The following is an 18,357-nucleotide window of genomic DNA, read 5'->3' on the forward strand; positions in this document are numbered from 1 at the left end:
AGTAAATTAACTCTCGCTATTTTTTTTTTCCTTTTCAAATTTGTATTATTAAAATATATTTAAATTTATTATTGAATTTCTGAAAGTAGTATGCTTTAATTTTCTTTCCTTATGTAATAAGGGTTAAAAAGCTAATAATAAGAAAACTGTTGTTTCCGTTTGTTACGACAATGATACACTAGGCACAAGTCTACACTTTCATAAATGACAATCGCATTTGTTTTTTCCGTTTTGTTTAGAAGTTTGATCTGTGTATGGGAAATTCCCATGAAAACTATACGCGTTGCACCATTTCGCACTAGACTTTCCGGAATAAACAAAATGGCAGACAACTAAACATATTGAAGTGTAGTTGATTTTATAAGTTGCGAGTATTTGATTGCAGAAAATACTAATACATCTATACACTTCGGTGCTTTGCTAGTTCTAGCCTTAAAGTGGTCTAGTTTTTGTTATGCACCGAACTGTTTTCAACAGTAGAAGTCTTGTATTTACCGTCAAATCTTTATTTTCAGTCATACCTTCCATTGACCCGTAAATCTTGTCCGATTTCGCGGTGATAAAGCCTTTCTTTTCATGCTTTTCAAAAACCCGTAAAGGGATGTTCTGTCATAGACCATGAGATTAGAACTCGGGGCGTTGCTGTAAGTTTCCTGATGTGACACCACAACGTAACATGCTTGTAACCTTGTCTGGATTCCTTATGGGGGGTTCATGTGTAGTACTATACAATTAAGTCCCCGTGAGTAGTTGGTCGCGATAGTTATAAAAAACAACAAACCACTCGCCATGCCCAAATCTCCCATACTGGTGTCCAGACAAGCCATCAAGAGGTCGCTGAAAACTAAGCTCAAGCTGATCAGTACTGAGAACAAAATCCTCATCGAGACCATCAATGGATATGTTCAAAACGTGAGTACTTCCACACTTGCAACTATGTTTACACTGATATCTAAGATCAACTGTTTGTAATGCCTAGGTCAGGGTTAGAACAAAATCCTCATCGAGACCATCAATGGATATGTTCAAAACGTGAGTACTTCCACACATGCTACTAAGTTTACACTGATACCTAAGGTCAACTGTTTGAAATCGCTTGGTCAGGGTTAGAACAAAATCAAGACCATCAATGTGAGTACTCCCATACGTGCAACTATGACATTTAGATGTAAGGTCACTTTTGTGTGATCGCTAAGTCAAAGCTAGAACAAAATCCTCATCGATACCAACAATAGATAATTTTATTATTAGATATGTTTAAAACGTGATTATTGATATTTTGATATATTGAAAGATATAAGGTCACATTTTTAACACGTTTTTATTAACTCAGCTTCGCGTGGATGTGTTTGTTGTTAAAATTGACATCGAAAATTAGCCCACTTCTGATTGCTCTATAGATCTGAAATTTGGCATGCAGGTTACTTTCGCCTAACAATTTCAGATGCAATCATAAAAACTAGCAATTAGAGACCGTAATTAGCTTAATTTAATTACGCCCAAAGGACCATAAAATTGAGGACATGATTTCTAAAGATACCGACAAGACTGGAGGCTTGTTGACACAGTTACTTCGGCCCCAATCGATGTGAGCGCGCTGGCCGTGATCGTATAGTGGTTAGTACTTCGCGTTGTGGCCGCGACAACCCAGGTTCGAATCCTGGTCGCTCAAGATTTTTTTAGTCCGTGTATTTATAAACATTTAGTCAATTCATACTTAATCAAGTCATTAGATAAAGTAGAAAATAAACTATATAAAAAACTTTTTAAAAACCACGTTTTTCATGTGTAGCAACGGACTAAAAAGGAGAAAATAAAATACTTAAAAAAAACTTTTTAAAAAACCACGTTTTTCTTGTGGACTAAAAAGTAGAAAATAACTATTTACATACATTTGATGACAAAAAACGTGGGTACGTTCACCATCAAATTTCCCGACCCATCTGCCCGACCCACGTTTTTTGTCATCAAATGTATGTAAATAGTTATTTTCTACTTTTTAGTCCACAAGAAAAACGTGGTTTTTTAAAAAGTTTTTTTTAAGTATTTTATTGTGATCTCTAGTTCAGAGTTTAAACAAAATCGAGATTATCAAAACCAAAACGTGAGTACTCCGACAGTTTCAACTATGCTTACTTTGATACGTGTTTGTTAGATCACTTATTTGTGATCGCCAGGTCTTAGTTCGTGTCAGACTTAAGATGTGTGCCTTGGCTAGGGTAAGGATTAGGGCTCGGGAAGCTATACAATTACAAGTGAAAATGGTTCTTATAAAAAAACTGTTCCCTCTCGCGAACGTAATGGAATAGATATCAAAATGTATGTATAAAATATATAATTTAATCAGTCTCCATCCAATCTTCAGCTCCCCGCCCTGAAGTTTTAAGTGCCCCTTCCGGAAAAAAGTGTCTGAAAGAAACCCTGATTAAAACACCTTTATGATAATACAGCATTTCATTCATTTTTTTTATATCGCTGTTTTAGTCGAGAATATGGTGGGAGTAGAACCCCAAGTTTAGGCCATTGATAGAATTAATTATTAGCCTCGAATTCGTTTTCACTGTGTTTTAAATAGCACCCGAAAAATACAGACTCAAAGGCGAGAGTCAACAATTTAGTGTATTATGGGCGTCAATAATGGATAACTCTCTAAACAACTGCTCCACTCCTTGCAGGCGGAGAAGATGTACTCCAGGCTTGAGGCAGCCTCAGAGATCACACCTCGGCAGTTCACCAAGGCCATGGAGAAGCTGGAGACGGCCTATTCTGCTTGTGTCAAGTTGATCCTTATGGCCACAGAGCTCTTTGGTGGGTCCGCTTGTGTTAACGTTGTAGTCTGCAATTCCCTCCGTACATTTATTACTATTTGTTTTAACATAACCAGTTTGTTAAGTTCTGGTATTTGGTCTACGCTTCCATCGTACAATTATTGCTTTTTATTTAAGTTTTAACATTTCCTCATTGTATATTTGTACTGTTTGTTTAATGTATGATATGTTGCCTATATTTCTCCTACAGTTGATTTATTGTCAGTTTGTTAAGTTCTCACATAGTGATAATTAGTCTACATTTACCATCGTATACCTATACTACTTGTTAAAGTCGTAACATAGTGATATATAGTCAGCATTTCCATTTGTATGTTGATTTATTGTCAGGTTGTTAGTTCTAATAAAGTGACATGTGGTCTACATTTCCCCCATCGTATAGTTATTACCATTCGTTCAAGTTCTAACATAATAATATGCTTACTCTGTTTTCCCAATTTTCCTTAATCGGCTCTTGATCTGCAATGCTCACCATTGTATGCATTTAACAACTTTTGCCAGACCAAGACGACAAATCAGAATCAAGCAGCGAAGCCTCGACGAAAGAGTCCAGCACCGCGGCAACGGGTTCGACGGCTGAAACTGGTAAGTCATCTCGCAGTCACACAGGTAAGTCAACCAGCAAACTTAAAGGTAAGCCATCCAGCAAACATACAGGTAAGTCATCCAGCAGTCACACAGGTAAGTCATCCAGCAATCACACAGGTAAGTCATCCAGCAATCATACAGGTAAGTCATCTCGCAGTCACACAGGTAAGTCATCCAGCAGCCACACAGCTAATGTAACCAGCAGCTACAAAGTTAATTCAACCAATAGCCAGACTTTTCCCCGCTAAATTTATTTCCGTTTCGCTAATTGAATATTCTTTAATAACTAGACTTTCTGTTCACTGTATCTAGATCTACCACGATTATTAAACCAAGTCCTTTAACTTGAGTGTATTGTGTACCGCAGTTAGTTCTACCCCACCTCCTATAACTTGAGTGTATTGTGTACCGCAGTTAGTTCTACCCCACCTCCTATATCTTGAGTGTATTGTGTACCGCAGTTAGTTCTACCCCATCTCCTATAACTTGAGTGTACCGCAGTTAGTTCTACCCCACCTCCTATAACTTAAGTGTATTGTGTACCGCAGTTAGTTCAACCCCACCTACTATAACTTGAGTGTATTGTGTACCGCAGTTAGTTCTACCCCACCTCCTATAACTTGAGTGTATTGTGTACCGCAGTTAGTTCTACCCCACCTCCTATAACTTGAGTGTACCGCAGTTAGTTCTACCCCACCTCCTATAACTTGAGTGTATTGTGTACCGCAGTTAGTTCTACCCCACCTCCTATAACTTGAGTGTATTGTGTACCGCAGTTAGTTCTACCCCACCTCCTATAACTTGAGTGTATTGTGTACCGCAGTTAGTTCTACCCCACCTCCCATAACTTGAGTGTATTGTGTACCGCAGTTAGTTCTACCCCACCTCCTATAACTTGAGTGTATTGTGTACCGCAGTTAGTTCTACCCCACCTCCTATAACTTGAGTGTATTGTGTACCGCAGTTAGTTCTACCCCACCTCCTATAACTTGAGTGTACCACAGTTAGTTCTACCCCACCTCCTATAACTTGAGTGTATTGTGTACCGCAGTTAGTTCTACCCCACCTCCTATAACTTGAGTGTGTTGTGTACCGCAGTTAGTTCTACCCCACCTCCTATAACTTGAGTGTATTGTGTACCGCAGTTAGTTCTACCCCACCTCCTATAACTTGAGTGTACCGCAGTTAGTTCTACCCCACCTCCTATAACTTGAGTGTATTGTGTACCGCAGTTAGTTCTACCCCACCTCCTATAACTTGAGTGTATTGTGTACCGCAGTTAGTTCTACCCCACCTCCTATAACTTGAGTGTATTGTGTACCGCAGTTAGTTCTACCCCACCTCCCATAACTTGAGTGTATTGTGTACCGCAGTTAGTTCTACCCCACCTCCTATAACTTGAGTGTATTGTGTACCGCAGTTAGTTCTACCCCACCTCCTATAACTTGAGTGTATTGTGTACCGCAGTTAGTTCTACCCCACCTCCTATAACTTGAGTGTACCACAGTTAGTTCTACCCCACCTCCTATAACTTGAGTGTATTGTGTACCGCAGTTAGTTCTACCCCACCTCCTATAACTTGAGTGTGTTGTGTACCGCAGTTAGTTCTACCCCACCTCCTATAACTTGAGTGTATTATGTACCGCAGTTAGTTCTACCCCACCTCCGATAACTTGAGTGTACCACAGTTAGTTCTACCCCACCTCCTATAACTTGAGTGTATCGCAGTTAGTTCTACCCCACCTCCTATAACTTGAGTGTATTGTGTACCGCAGTTAGTTCTACCCCACCTCCTATAACTTGAGTGTATTGTGTACCGCAGTTAGTTCTACCCCACCTCCTATAACTTGAGTGTATTGTGTACCGCAGTTAGTTCTACCCCACCTCCTATAACTTGAGTGTATTGTGTACCGCAGTTAGTTCTACCCCACCTCCTATAACTTGAGTGTACTGTGTACCACAGTTCTACCCCACCTCCTATAACTTGAGTATAATGTGTACCGCAGTTAGTTCTACCCCACCTCCTATAACTTGAGTGTATTGTGTACCGCAGTTAGTTCTACCCCACCTCCTATAACTTGAGTGTACCACAGTTAGTTCTACCCCACCTCCTATAACTTAAGTGTACCGCAGTTAGTTCTACCCCACCTCCTATAACTTGAGTGTATTGTGTACCGCAGTTAGTTCTACCCCACCTCCTATAACTTGAGTGTATTGTGTACCGCAGTTAGTTCTACCCCACCTCCTATAACTTGAGTATATTGTGTACCGCAGTTAGTTCTACCCCACCTCCTATAACTTGAGTGTATTGTGTACCGCAGTTAGTTCTACCCCACCTCCTATAACTTGAGTGTATTGTGTACCGCAGTTAGTTCTACCCCACCTCCTATAACTTGAGTGTATTGTGTACCGCAGTTAGTTCTACCCCACCTCCTATAACTTGAGTGTACCACAGTTAGTTTTACCCCACCTCCTATAACTTGAGTGTATTGTGTACCGCAGTTAGTTCTACCCCACCTCCTATAACTTGAGTGTGTTGTGTACCGCAGTTAGTTCTACCCCACCTCCTATAACTTGAGTGTATTATGTACCGCAGTTAGTTCTACCCCACCTCCGATAACTTGAGTGTACCACAGTTAGTTCTACCCCACCTCCTATAACTTGAGTGTATCGCAGTTAGTTCTACCCCACCTCCTATAACTTGAGTGTATTGTGTACCGCAGTTAGTTCTACCCCACCTCCTATAACTTGAGTGTATTGTGTACCGCAGTTAGTTCTACCCCACCTCCTATAACTTGAGTGTACTGTGTACCACAGTTAGTTCTACCCCACCTCCTATAACTTGAGTATAATGTGTACCGCAGTTAGTTCTACCCCACCTCCTATAACTTGAGTGTATTGTGTACCGCAGTTAGTTCTACCCCACCTCCTATAACTTGAGTGTACCACAGTTAGTTCTACCCCACCTCCTATAACTTAAGTGTACTATAACTTAAGTGTACCGCAGTTAGTTCTACCCCACCTCCTATAACTTGAGTGTATTGTGTACCGCAGTTAGTTCTACCCCACCTCCTATAACTTGAGTGTATTGTGTACCGCAGTTAGTTCTACCCCACCTCCTATAACTTGAGTGTATTGTGTACCGCAGATAGTTCTACCCCACCTCCTATAACTTGAGTGTATTGTGTACCGCAGTTAGTTCTACCCCACCTCCTATAACTTGAGTGTATTGTGTACCGCAGTTAGTTCTACCCCACCTCCTATAACTTGAGTGTATTGTGTACCGCAGTTAGTTCTACCCCACCTCCTATAACTTGAGTGTATTGTGTACCGCAGTTAGTTCTACCCCACCTCCTATAACTTGAGTGTATTGTGTACCGCAGTTAGTTCTACCCCACCTCCTATAACTTGAGTGTATTGTGTACCGCAGTTAGTTCTACCCCACCTCCTATAACTTGAGTGTACCGCAGTTAGTTCTACCCCACCTCCTATATCTTGAGTGTATTGTGTACCGCAGTTAGTTCTACCCCATCTCCTATAACTTGAGTGTATTGTGTACCACAGTTAGTTCTACCCCACCTCCTATATCTTGAGTGTATTGTGTACCGCAGTTAGTTCTACCCCACCTCCTATAACTTGAGTGTATTGTGTACCGCAGTTAGTTCTACCCCACCTCCTATAACTTGAGTGTATTGTGTACCGCAGTTAGTTCTACCCCACCTCCTATATCTTGAGTGTATTGTGTACCGCAGTTAGTTCTACCCCATCTCCTATAACTTGAGTGTACCGCAGTTAGTTCTACCCCACCTCCTATAACTCAAGTGTATTGTGTACCGCAGTTAGTTCAACCCCACCTACTATAACTTGAGTGTATTGTGTACCGCAGTTAGTTCTACCCCACCTCCTATAACTTGAGTGTATTGTGTACCGCAGTTAGTTCTACCCCACCTCCTATAACTTGAGTGTATTGTGTACCGCAGTTAGTTCTACCCCACCTCCTATAACTTGAGTGTATTGTGTACCGCAGTTAGTTCTACCCCACCTCCTATAACTTGAGTGTATTGTGTACCGCAGTTAGTTCTACCCCACCTCCTATAACTTGAGTGTACCGCAGTTAGTTCTACCCCACCTCCTATATCTTGAGTGTATTGTGTACCGCAGTTAGTTCTACCCCATCTCCTATAACTTGAGTGTATTGTGTACCACAGTTAGTTCTACCCCACCTCCTATATCTTGAGTGTATTGTGTACCGCAGTTAGTTCTACCCCACCTCCTATAACTTGAGTGTATTGTGTACCGCAGTTAGTTCTACCCCACCTCCTATAACTTGAGTGTATTGTGTACCGCAGTTAGTTCTACCCCACCTCCTATATCTTGAGTGTATTGTGTACCGCAGTTAGTTCTACCCCATCTCCTATAACTTGAGTGTACCGCAGTTAGTTCTACCCCACCTCCTATAACTTAAGTGTATTGTGTACCGCAGTTAGTTCTACCCCACCTACTATAACTTGAGTGTATTGTGTACCGCAGTTAGTTCTACCCCACCTCCTATAACTTGAGTGTATTGTGTACCGCAGTTAGTTCTACCCCACCTCCTATATCTTGAGTGTATTGTGTACCGCAGTTAGTTCTACCCCACCTCCTATAACTTGTGTGTATTGTGTACCGCAGTTAGTTCTACCCCCACCTCCTATAGTATTGTGTACCGCAGTTAGTTCTACCCCACCTCCTATAACTTGAGTGTATTGTGTACCGCAGTTAGTTCTACCCCACCTCCTATAACTTGAGTGTATTGTGTACCGCAGTTAGTTCTACCCCACCTCCTATAACTTGAGTGTATTGTGTACCGCAGTTAGTTCTACCCCACCTCCTATAACTTGAGTGTACCGCAGTTAGTTCTACCCCACCTCCTATAACTTGAGTGTATTGTGTACCGCAGTTAGTTCTACCCCACCTCATATAACTTGAGTGTATTGTGTACCGCAGTTAGTTCTACCCCACCTCCTATAACTTGAGTGTATTGTGTACCGCAGTTAGTTCAACCCCACCTACTATAACTTGAGTGTATTGTGTACCGCAGTTAGTTCTACCCCACCTCATATAACTTGAGTGTATTGTGTACCGCAGTTAGTTCTACCCCACCTCCTATAACTTGAGTGTATTGTGTACCGCAGTTAGTTCTACCCCACCTCCTATAACTTGAGTGTATTGTGTACCGCAGTTAGTTCTACCCCACCTCCTATAACTTGAGTGTATTGTGTACCGCAGTTAGTTCTACCCCACCTCCTATAACTTGAGTGTATTGTGTACCGTAGTTATACTACCCCACCTCTTATAACTTGAGTGTATTGTGTACCGCAGTTAGTTCTAACCCACCTCCGATAACTTGTGTGTATTGTGTACCGCAGTTAGTTCTACCCCACCTCCTATAACTTGAGTGTATTGTGTACCGCAGTTAGTTCTACCCCACCTCCTATAACTTGAGTGTATTGTGTACCGCAGTTAGTTCTACCCCACCTCCTATAACTTGAGTGTATTGTGTACCGCAGTTAGTTCTACCCCACCTCCTATAACTTGAGTGTATTGTGTACCGCAGTTAGTTCTACCCCACCTCCTATAACTTGAGTGTACCGCAGTTAGTTCTACCCCACCTCCTATAACTTGAGTGTATTGTGTACCGCAGTTAGTTCTACCCCACCTCCTATAACTTGAGTGTATTGTGTACCGTAGTTATACTACCCCACCTCTTATAACTTGAGTGTATTGTGTACCGCAGTTAGTTCTAACCCACCTCCGATAACTTGTGTGTATTGTGTACCGCAGTTAGTTCTACCCCACCTCCTATAACTTGAGTGTATTGTGTACCGCAGTTAGTTCTACCCCACCTCCTATAACTTGAGTGTATTGTGTACCGCAGTTAGTTCTACCCCACCTCCTATAACTTGAGTGTATTGTGTACCGCAGTTAGTTCTACCCCACCTCCTATAATTTGAGTGTATTGTGTACCGCAGTTAGTTCTACCCCACCGGACGCACGTCCCACGCCCGCTGAAAGAGAAACCTGCCGCAGGTTGCGAAAACTGGAGCTCAGGTTTCACGATTATGTCGCCAGGAAGGAAAAGGCCAGCCAACAACTACTAGAAAGTCCGCCCGAATCAGAGGAGCCTGTTACGGTAGGTTCACTAAACCTGTTAGGGTAGGTTCACAAAACCTGTTACGGTAGGTTCACAAAACCTGTTATGGTAGGTTCACGAAATATTATGGTAGGTTCACGAAATATTATGGTAGGTTCACAAAGCGTGTCACGATAGGTTCACAAAACCTGTTACGGTACGTTAACAAAACCGGTTATGTTAGGTTCACAAAACCGGTTATGTTAGGTTCACAAAACCTGTTACGGTAGGTTCACAAAACCTGTTACGGTAGGTTCACGAAATATTATGGTAGGCTCATAAAACGTGTTATGATAGGTTCACAAAACCTGTTATGGTAGTAGGTTCCGATCTGGTATGGTAGGTCCTCAATGTTATGTTCAAAAAACGTGTTTTGGCTTGTATGATAGGTTCACAAAACCTATCATGTTAGGTTCACAAAAGGTGTTAGGGTAGTGGGTTTACAAAGCGTGTCATGTTAGGTTTACGACAGGCTCACAAAACGTGTTACGGTACGTTCACATCTAGTATGGTAGGTTGACAAAAGCTGTTATGGTAGTAGGTTCACATTTGGTATAGGGCTGGTAAGTAGGTCACCAGCCAGTTCTATGGCTCATGCAGGTTTTATTGAACCGTGGAAGAGGTTGGTGACCTACTTACCAGCCCTATGGTTAGGTATTATAGACATTGTGGTCGTTATACGTATGTTAATCCGTGCGGCGTCGATTCGGCCAATGACGAAACGGCCCCGTCAAAACGACCCCGACAAAACGACCCCGTCAAAACGACCCCGTCAAATCAGCCCCGTCAAAAGGGCCAGCGACATATGGACCCCGTCATATAGGCTCCCGACAAATAGGCTCCCGTCATTTAGGCTACCGACAAATAGGCTCCCGTTATATAGGCTCCCGACAAAAGGGCTCCAGTCAATAAGGCTCCTGACAAATAGGCTCCCGTCATTTTGGCTCCCGACATATAGTCTCCCGTCATTTAGTTTTTTCCACAAAACGGCCCCCGTCATTACGACTCCCGACAAATAGGCTAGCGTCATTTTGGCTCCCGACAAAAAGGCTCCTGTCAATTTGGCTCCAGACAAAAGGACCACTGACACAGTGGCGTAGCTACCGTAAAGCTAGCGTAAGCAAGGCATGGGGGCCAAAGGCACATAGGGGCCCTTTTCCCTCATAAAAAATTAAAACTTTTACAATGGAATTTTAATATTTGTTACATATAAATAATTTTAAAAAAGAAAAAGGTTAAAAGTTCCAAAAAGCCCCCCCCCCCCCACCGTTTCGGCAGTGGGAATCAGTGTTTGTGGGTCAAACAGAGCCCAATCGTTATAATAACACTACAGGCGTTGTCGTGCAAGACATTGAGAGAATCAGCCTATAAATAAACTTTTTAGCAGTAGTAGGCAAGCATAATAATATAGTATAAATACAAAATCAGGACATATAAAATACAAAATGTTGCCTTCAGAATATTTATATATTAAAAAATATCCATCGTAAGTAGAAGTTGATCTCTTCGTTTAACTCCTCTGTAGCCTAACGCAGAGGCGTAGCGATGGCGAGGCGGGGGGTGCGGACCGCAACGGGTGACACCATTTAGGGGTGGTGACACCAAAGGCAAAAAATTGTAAAATTTATAGAATGAAATGCCATTTTCCAGATCCATTAGTTAAAGTTAAATAGTCTTCTAAGTACAAATCGAAAATTATATCAAGAGGGGGGGGGGGGTGACACCACGACGTAAACGTAAACTATAAAGAAAACAATGCTACATTCAACTGTATTATACAATACCGTTTCTGTAGAGACTAAGTCTCCCGGCAAAGCGGTCTCATTGAATATGACATCTGCCAGTGGGACCCCTTCATCAATATTCTTTAGAGTTAGCTTATCCAACACTCTTATGTAATACAACGTATGCATCTCTTGTTCGGCAGGCCTTATTTTTATATTAGTTTATCTATTATAAAATATAGTATGTTTTAATTTAAGGGTCATCTATCTATGACATCCATAATTGAGTCGGTTATAGGCTGTTCCAACTCATTGTGTGGGGAGAAGGGTCCACGCTGTACCTTCCTAACTGCAATATGCTTGTACAGGGGCGTAGCGAGGGGGGGGGGGGCGGGGGGTGCGGACCGCATCGGGTGACACCATTTAGGGGGGTGACACCAAGGCAAAAAATAGCAAAATATATAGAGAAAAAGTTGAGGGGGGGGGGGGTGCAAATCGAAAGTTGGGGGGGGGGGGGGGTGCAAATCGAAAACTTGAAAGTTTGTCCCCGGGAAGGGTCGCAACGCCTCTGGGGGGGGGGGGGTGACACCATTAAGTGCCGCACCGGGTGACACCCGACCTCGCTACGCCACTGTGCTTGTAGGTTATCAAAACAAAATGCTGTTATCATGTTAACATCATGTATATCATACATTTACACTTCTGTGCTCGCTTTTAAGCAACAGATCTTTTCTGTTGTAAATTAAACATTATCAAAACTTTAGAAATGGTGGAATTTAGCTGTTAAGGGCTCGATTTGTTTGTGAATTAATGTTGGTTCATGAAAAAATAATTTCATTCGGGCATTAAAAAGAGGTTATGGTGGTATTGGAGGTAGGACACAATGGTTACTTTTATGCCAATAGTGGTCATATCATTCATTTTTCTGGAGCCAATATGTCGGGAGTCATTTTGCCAAAAGCCAATATGTCGGGAGCCCAATTGCCGGGAGCCAATATGTCGGGAGCCCATTTGTCGGTAGCCAAAATGTCGTGAGCCCATTTGTCGGGAGCCCATTTGTCTTGAGCCCTTATGTCGGGAGCCAATATGTCGGGAGCCGCTTTGTCGGGAGCCAATATGTCCTGAGCCTATTTGTCAGGGGTTAATATGTCGGGAGTCCATTTGTCGGGAGCCTAAATATCGGGAGCCCATTTGTCGGGAGCCTATATGTCGCAAGTCAATATGATATGTCGCAAGTCAATATGACGGGAGCCCATTTGACGGGAGCCAATAAGTCGGGGCCCTTTTGACGGGGCTATTTTGACGGGGTCGGTTTGTCGGGAGTCGATTTGACGGGGTCGTATTAACGGGGCCGTTTTGACGGGGCCGATTTGTCCCGGGCCGTTTTGACAGGGCACCATGTTAATCATATGCTCGCTAGAAGCTAGTTCGCTGCTATTTAGTTGTTGTGACGGACACACATAACCCTGAAGTTTATGGTAACGTTGGATCTACTCCACAGTTCAAAGAGTTGACCATTTCACCCAAGCGATTCGACCCGTTAGTAAGGCCGGACATAAGTGGCGATCTTGATAACTTTATCGGTAACTTTTATAACTTTTTGTTATAATATGTTATTTTTTAAAATATTGTATATATATATATATATATATATATATATATATATATATATATATATATATATATATATATATATATATATATATATATATATATATATATATATATATATATATATATATATATATATATATATATATATATATATATATATATATATATATATATATATATATATATATATATATATATATATATATATATATATATATATATATATATATATATATATATATATATATATATATATATATATATATATATATATATATATATATATATATATATATATATATATATATATATATATATATATATATATATATATATATATATATATATATATATATATATATATATATATATATATATATATATATATATATATATATATATATGTATGTGTGTGTGTGTGTGTATGTATATTTTTTTAAAAATCTCCCTTTATACATCTGCTTGAATGTGTTTTCCAGAATTCCAGAGATTCCTCTACGGCCTTGGCAAAGGAGAAACGCACGCGGATGATTTTATTTCCCCGCTAGCCACAGAGAAGCAACAGCAGCATCAACAACATCAACAACAGCAGCATCAACAGCATCAGCAGCAGCATCAGCAGCATCAAGACCTGCAGACCCACACCGCTGCGGGCAGGCTTGTAGCTGACCACGGCAGGCCGAAGACTGGCAAAGACAACCAGGAGAAAGTTAACTTCGCGCTGACCGAGCTGAACCGTCCCGTCATCACGGACCAAGCTCACCCCGCCAACCTACAGAACAGCATCATCAAAAAGTTAGACAACCTGGAGAAGGCGATACAGAACCTCAACAAGTGCTCACCCGTACGTGAGCAGGTCTCCGGCTTGATGGATGACGACCCCCACGGGCAGGCCAGGTACAGACCAGAAACCAACGTCACTTTTAAACGCTCCTTAGAAAGATGCGAAAATAAGTTCCACGGCTGTTCAGGGGATGCGTTCGGGATAGTGAAACAGACGAAGAAAATGCTGGACTGCACACAGAAATACGACGATCTCGACATGCCGTCGCCGGTGTTTTCTGCGCCACAGAAAAACTACGTGGTGCGCAGCGCGTGGGAGATGGAGAAACCCAACATCGGTCAGAGAAGTTCTTTCTCGGACTGCGGCGCCAAAGGCGGGCGCGACGTCTCGGCGCAGAACTCGGACTCGACGGCCCACTCCAAGCAGCACTGCTCGTGCCCGTGCCAGTGTGTGTCCAGTCAGATGCAGGTGGACTCCTCCAAGAAGTATCTCAGCTTCAACAACACGCAACCCAAGCGCACGACCTTCCAAACCAAGCGACACAGCAGCGATGAGTGTCCCTGCGATAAGTTTAAAAACCCACCAAAGCTGATTGATTCCGAGGAGCGAGTTTTTGAGCAGGAGGAAATGGTCAAGAAAATTATTGAGATGGTCAACTCCCAGCTTCTTCCCAATTTTCGGACGGCTAGATCTCTGTCTAGACCGGAATCTCCGATGTTTTTTCAAGACGACGAACCAGCGCCCGTGATTGTATCTAGACGCCCGCCCAAAAAACCCCGGTCTTTCTCGGCGCCCTCTTACAGAAAGCCGGAAAACGGTAACAGTGGGGTGACGGGCGAGGGAAACGTGGAGGAGGCTAAGCCGAGGTCAAACGACGTCGCCCCCGATGACAACACCAGGCTCCAGCAGAAGATCATCAGCCTGGCGTCCGAGTTGTTCCAGAGCGTGGCCAGCGAGCAGATCGAGCAGATGCTGAAGCAGCAGAAACCTCAGCAGGACACGCGGGGCAAGCCGCCGCAGCCTCCCCACCTCAAGATCCAGCACCAGCTGCAGGAGCTGCGCTGTTCTCTGGACGACATCCAGCAGGCACAGAACGCCATGGACGTCCAGGCCGATTACACCCCTACCGCTGAAGCGCCGATAGTCCAGCATCTAAAACACCCGCTCCCATTCAGTTCACCGTTAGACTGCAGCCGCGCTAAACCTCCAGCACGGTTTAAGGAAGAAAAATACGGGCAGCAGCTTGAACCGTTGACGATAGAAATCCACGATTACCAGTGCTACCCTGGCGGGGTGTACACGCAGAAAGATTTCCAGGCCGACCAGGAGAAGAGCCAGATTCGCCAACACGCCAAGTTCCAGATGCAGCAACAGCGTCAGCAGCAGAAGCAGCAGCTGCAGGTTCCGCAGAGGGCCCAGCCCGGACATGACATCAGCGCCGAGACGTGCTCCACGTTTCAGGAGACACACATCTCCGACCCGACGTTCTACGACGTCGAGAGAAAATCGTCGAACCTCGGCCTGGGCGAGGAGGCTAAAGACGACACGAAAAACAACGAAGGCTACAGCAGGCACGTGCGGTTTTTGTACATCCCAAAGCGCGGCGACAACGGCGCGCAGGAGCATGCGCAGACCGCGGAAAAGAATAACAAGCTCCAGCTCTCCCCGCCTCAAAGTCCGACTTTCTGGACCAGTCGGTCGGAGAGCGCAAGAGCGAAGAGCTCGGCCCAGTTTAAAACGCCGAACTCTCAGACTGAAATGGGGCCCGTTTTCGCCGAGACCGCTGTCAGTCAAGGATACCACATACCCATGCCAGAAAACGAGACGAATCCTAAGCCATTTCTAGATTCTACAAACAGCTACGTCGATCAGGTACCCTTCTTTTCTGTCTATAGGTATTGTAAATGTCATTATTTTAGTGATAAGGTCTTAATTTTTATATATATATATATATATATATATATATATATATATATATATATATATATATATATATATATATATATGCATAAATGCATGCATGCATGCATATACTTGATGATATTTAAGAACGTAAACTAATTGCTTTTTAGCTTAGCTATTAAACTTTTTAAACATTTGATACAAGTACGCACTGTGGCCAATAGACATAATTTAACTGTTATTTATGAGCTCCGTGGATCAGTTTGTTTGGAACCCCATTCTTAACAGACCCCCTCCCCCAAACCGTACGCGCCTCTGTAGTCAGTATATGCCGAGTATTTGGGTTATGCCTATATCCACCCAGGATGCCAAAGAATACACTCAACACTACCCCGATGACAAGGCCGACATAGAGATGTCCCAAAACCAGGTGGAAGGGAAAAGGCAAAGAAAAGGTAATGTGTGTTGTTTTCCTTGATCAGGTAACTTAAGCTGATTGAGCTGCACGCTCAGGAAGGTGAGACACATGGTTAAACTAGACCAGGTAGTTCCACAAGAAACGATATAACTCACGTGATAGTGACAGAAACATTCGAAGAATACTTCTGCACTTGTATCTCTGATGCGATATTGTGTAGGCACGTCTTTTATAACCGCGCCTAGTTCAAAGCTATATAATTAAACATTAAGAAATATTTAGATCATAAAATATCATATATTAAATATTATACTACTAAGCAAAAGATAATCAAATTTCATATGGTTACATTATCTCCCTATTTAAAAAAAAAGGCTGGGAGGGGGAGGGGCTAAGATCCGGAAGCTACTACTAGATCCGCCATTATGGCTATTTCTTTCCATGAAGCTAATAAGACTTTCTCAAGAAAACACTAATCTTAATCTCTTCGTTCCTCAATATCACCAAAATCACAAATGTAATTCAGCCGTAGTTTTAGATTCGCATTTACATTAGACAACAAAGAACACAAAAACCGAATGAAATAAGGTTTCCTTTTTGTCGCATCAAAACTTACCCTTTTAAACTTGGCACTCCATGGGGCAGATGGAATAGCGTTCACCTGTTTCTGTGACCTCCGCATATGAAAAAAAAAGGTGTGTGGTCAGCATTATGTCCAGCCGCCCTTACTTCCCTTAAGTATCAGGTACCTATCAGAGCTGAGTGGACTCAGACTTTGTACAGACTCAATGTACATTTATTTAAATAATATCTTACCTTAAATTGTTTATTTATGTATTTATTATACTTGTATTTTTCCTTCTCGATGATATTTATATATTTTGTTTTTAAAGAGGGTTATATTAGAAAACAAACGTAGTATGTCCAAAAAAAAAACATAATCTCGAGAAAAATGAGTTTATAAATCTCATTCCAATATTAAAATAGTGCAAAATATTATGTTTGAACATTTTTAAAACACTTGCATTCTATTTTTTTTTTCTGACATTGTACATAAGCGTTCTTGTAGCATGTATTATTTACAGTATCAGTAGAAATGTACATCGATTTGACATAAAACAAGGACATATTGCTTTGTCCTCTATACTCTCGAGATTATTTTGAAGAATTTTGATTGACTCATGCGGATGATAGCGCATGAAGGCCCCCGCCAAAGCTTTCATTGAATGCTCTATCTGCCCGTCTCTCACAGGAGGGGAGGTCAAGACAATCTGCATCTCAAATCTCCCACTGGACCTGGAGGAGATCAAACTTCTCTACCTGCTCAAACCACACGGTCACGTGACCAAAATCTACTTCATTAAGCACAGGAGCACGGGTGCCTTCCAGGTAACAGACGTCACGCGACGGTTTAGGGTTCGAATCACTAGCTGAACGTAGTATGGTGTCTATGACTATAGTTATAATTTACTTGCTTATATTCTCAGTCATGTAGACAGGTATCCATTACCTTAGAATAGAAGACGTCTTGCGGAGTTTCTTTCAGGCATCTCTCGGAGGCACTACCCCCCCCCCCTCCCGAGGATGACTACCCAGACGAAGTAGACAAAATATATAATTTGTATAGAATATTGCCCCCCCCCCCCCCTCCAGCGGATAAAAAACCTGAAACTTTGTCGCTTTGCCCCGCCGAGGCTGTTACGTTATGGCTTGTTTATTATTTTTCATCCGTTGGAGATGCATATGGGACATGGCCCAGAGGTAGAAAGCTAGATTGCTAACCCGAAAGTCTTGAGTTCGAATCCGGGTTCACTCAGCTCTGAAGGGCATAGTGCTGACCAGACTCTCCATTAAAATGTCAGTCATCTTCTGAAACAGATGAAATTCTGCTTCGTTTTCCCATGTGAAAAGTTGATATATTTATTAATATTTAATATTTATTAATGTTAAAATTGCAATTTTTCTGTGTGGTCATTAGACTTAGGGATTCGACTTTCGGGTGCAAACGTCCCGTTGAGTAATGTAACTGTTGCATTTGAAATAAAATATGACAATCTGTCCATAGGGAATCGCCTACGTGAAGTTTTCAAAGGAGGACGACGCATGCGCCGCGGCAAAAGCTCTGCACAAAATGAACATTGATGGGCACATAGTCAGCGCTAGAATACACAACCAAGGGAAGTAAGCTGAAAATGAATGGGAGACAAATCTATAGTCATTTCCCTCACAATACTAGTGTTTTAAATTTATTTTGAACACATTGTAATAATCTGATTTCGATACACACACATTTCTAAAGAGCAAACAGACGTTTTTTTGTTTATTAT

At 42.2% G+C, this 18,357-nt stretch overlaps 1 protein-coding gene across 2 annotated transcripts; it reads left to right on the forward strand.

The window, feature by feature from the left end:
• Positions 1-306: 306 nt before the first annotated feature.
• On the forward strand, positions 307-18,348 carry LOC131955362 (uncharacterized). 2 transcript variants are annotated; one of them, XM_059319483.1, is made up of 9 exons: positions 307-912; positions 2,676-2,808; positions 3,330-3,413; positions 9,428-9,588; positions 12,814-12,895; positions 13,406-15,582; positions 15,977-16,067; positions 17,283-17,419; positions 18,096-18,348. In XM_059319483.1, the coding sequence occupies exons 1-9, from the start codon at positions 790-792 to the stop codon at positions 18,213-18,215; spliced, it is 3,108 nt and encodes a 1,035-aa protein (XP_059175466.1). In that variant the 5' UTR covers positions 307-789; the 3' UTR covers positions 18,216-18,348. The 2 variants fall into 2 exon arrangements, with proteins under 2 accessions (XP_059175466.1, XP_059175467.1); XM_059319484.1 differs by lacking the exon at positions 17,283-17,419.
• The last annotated feature ends 9 nt before the right edge of the window (positions 18,349-18,357 follow it).

Source organism: Physella acuta, unplaced genomic scaffold (assembly GCF_028476545.2).
Source record: "Physella acuta isolate Inbredline_101_S28 unplaced genomic scaffold, ASM2847654v3 ptg001064l, whole genome shotgun sequence".
NCBI lineage: Eukaryota > Metazoa > Mollusca > Gastropoda > Physidae > Physella > Physella acuta.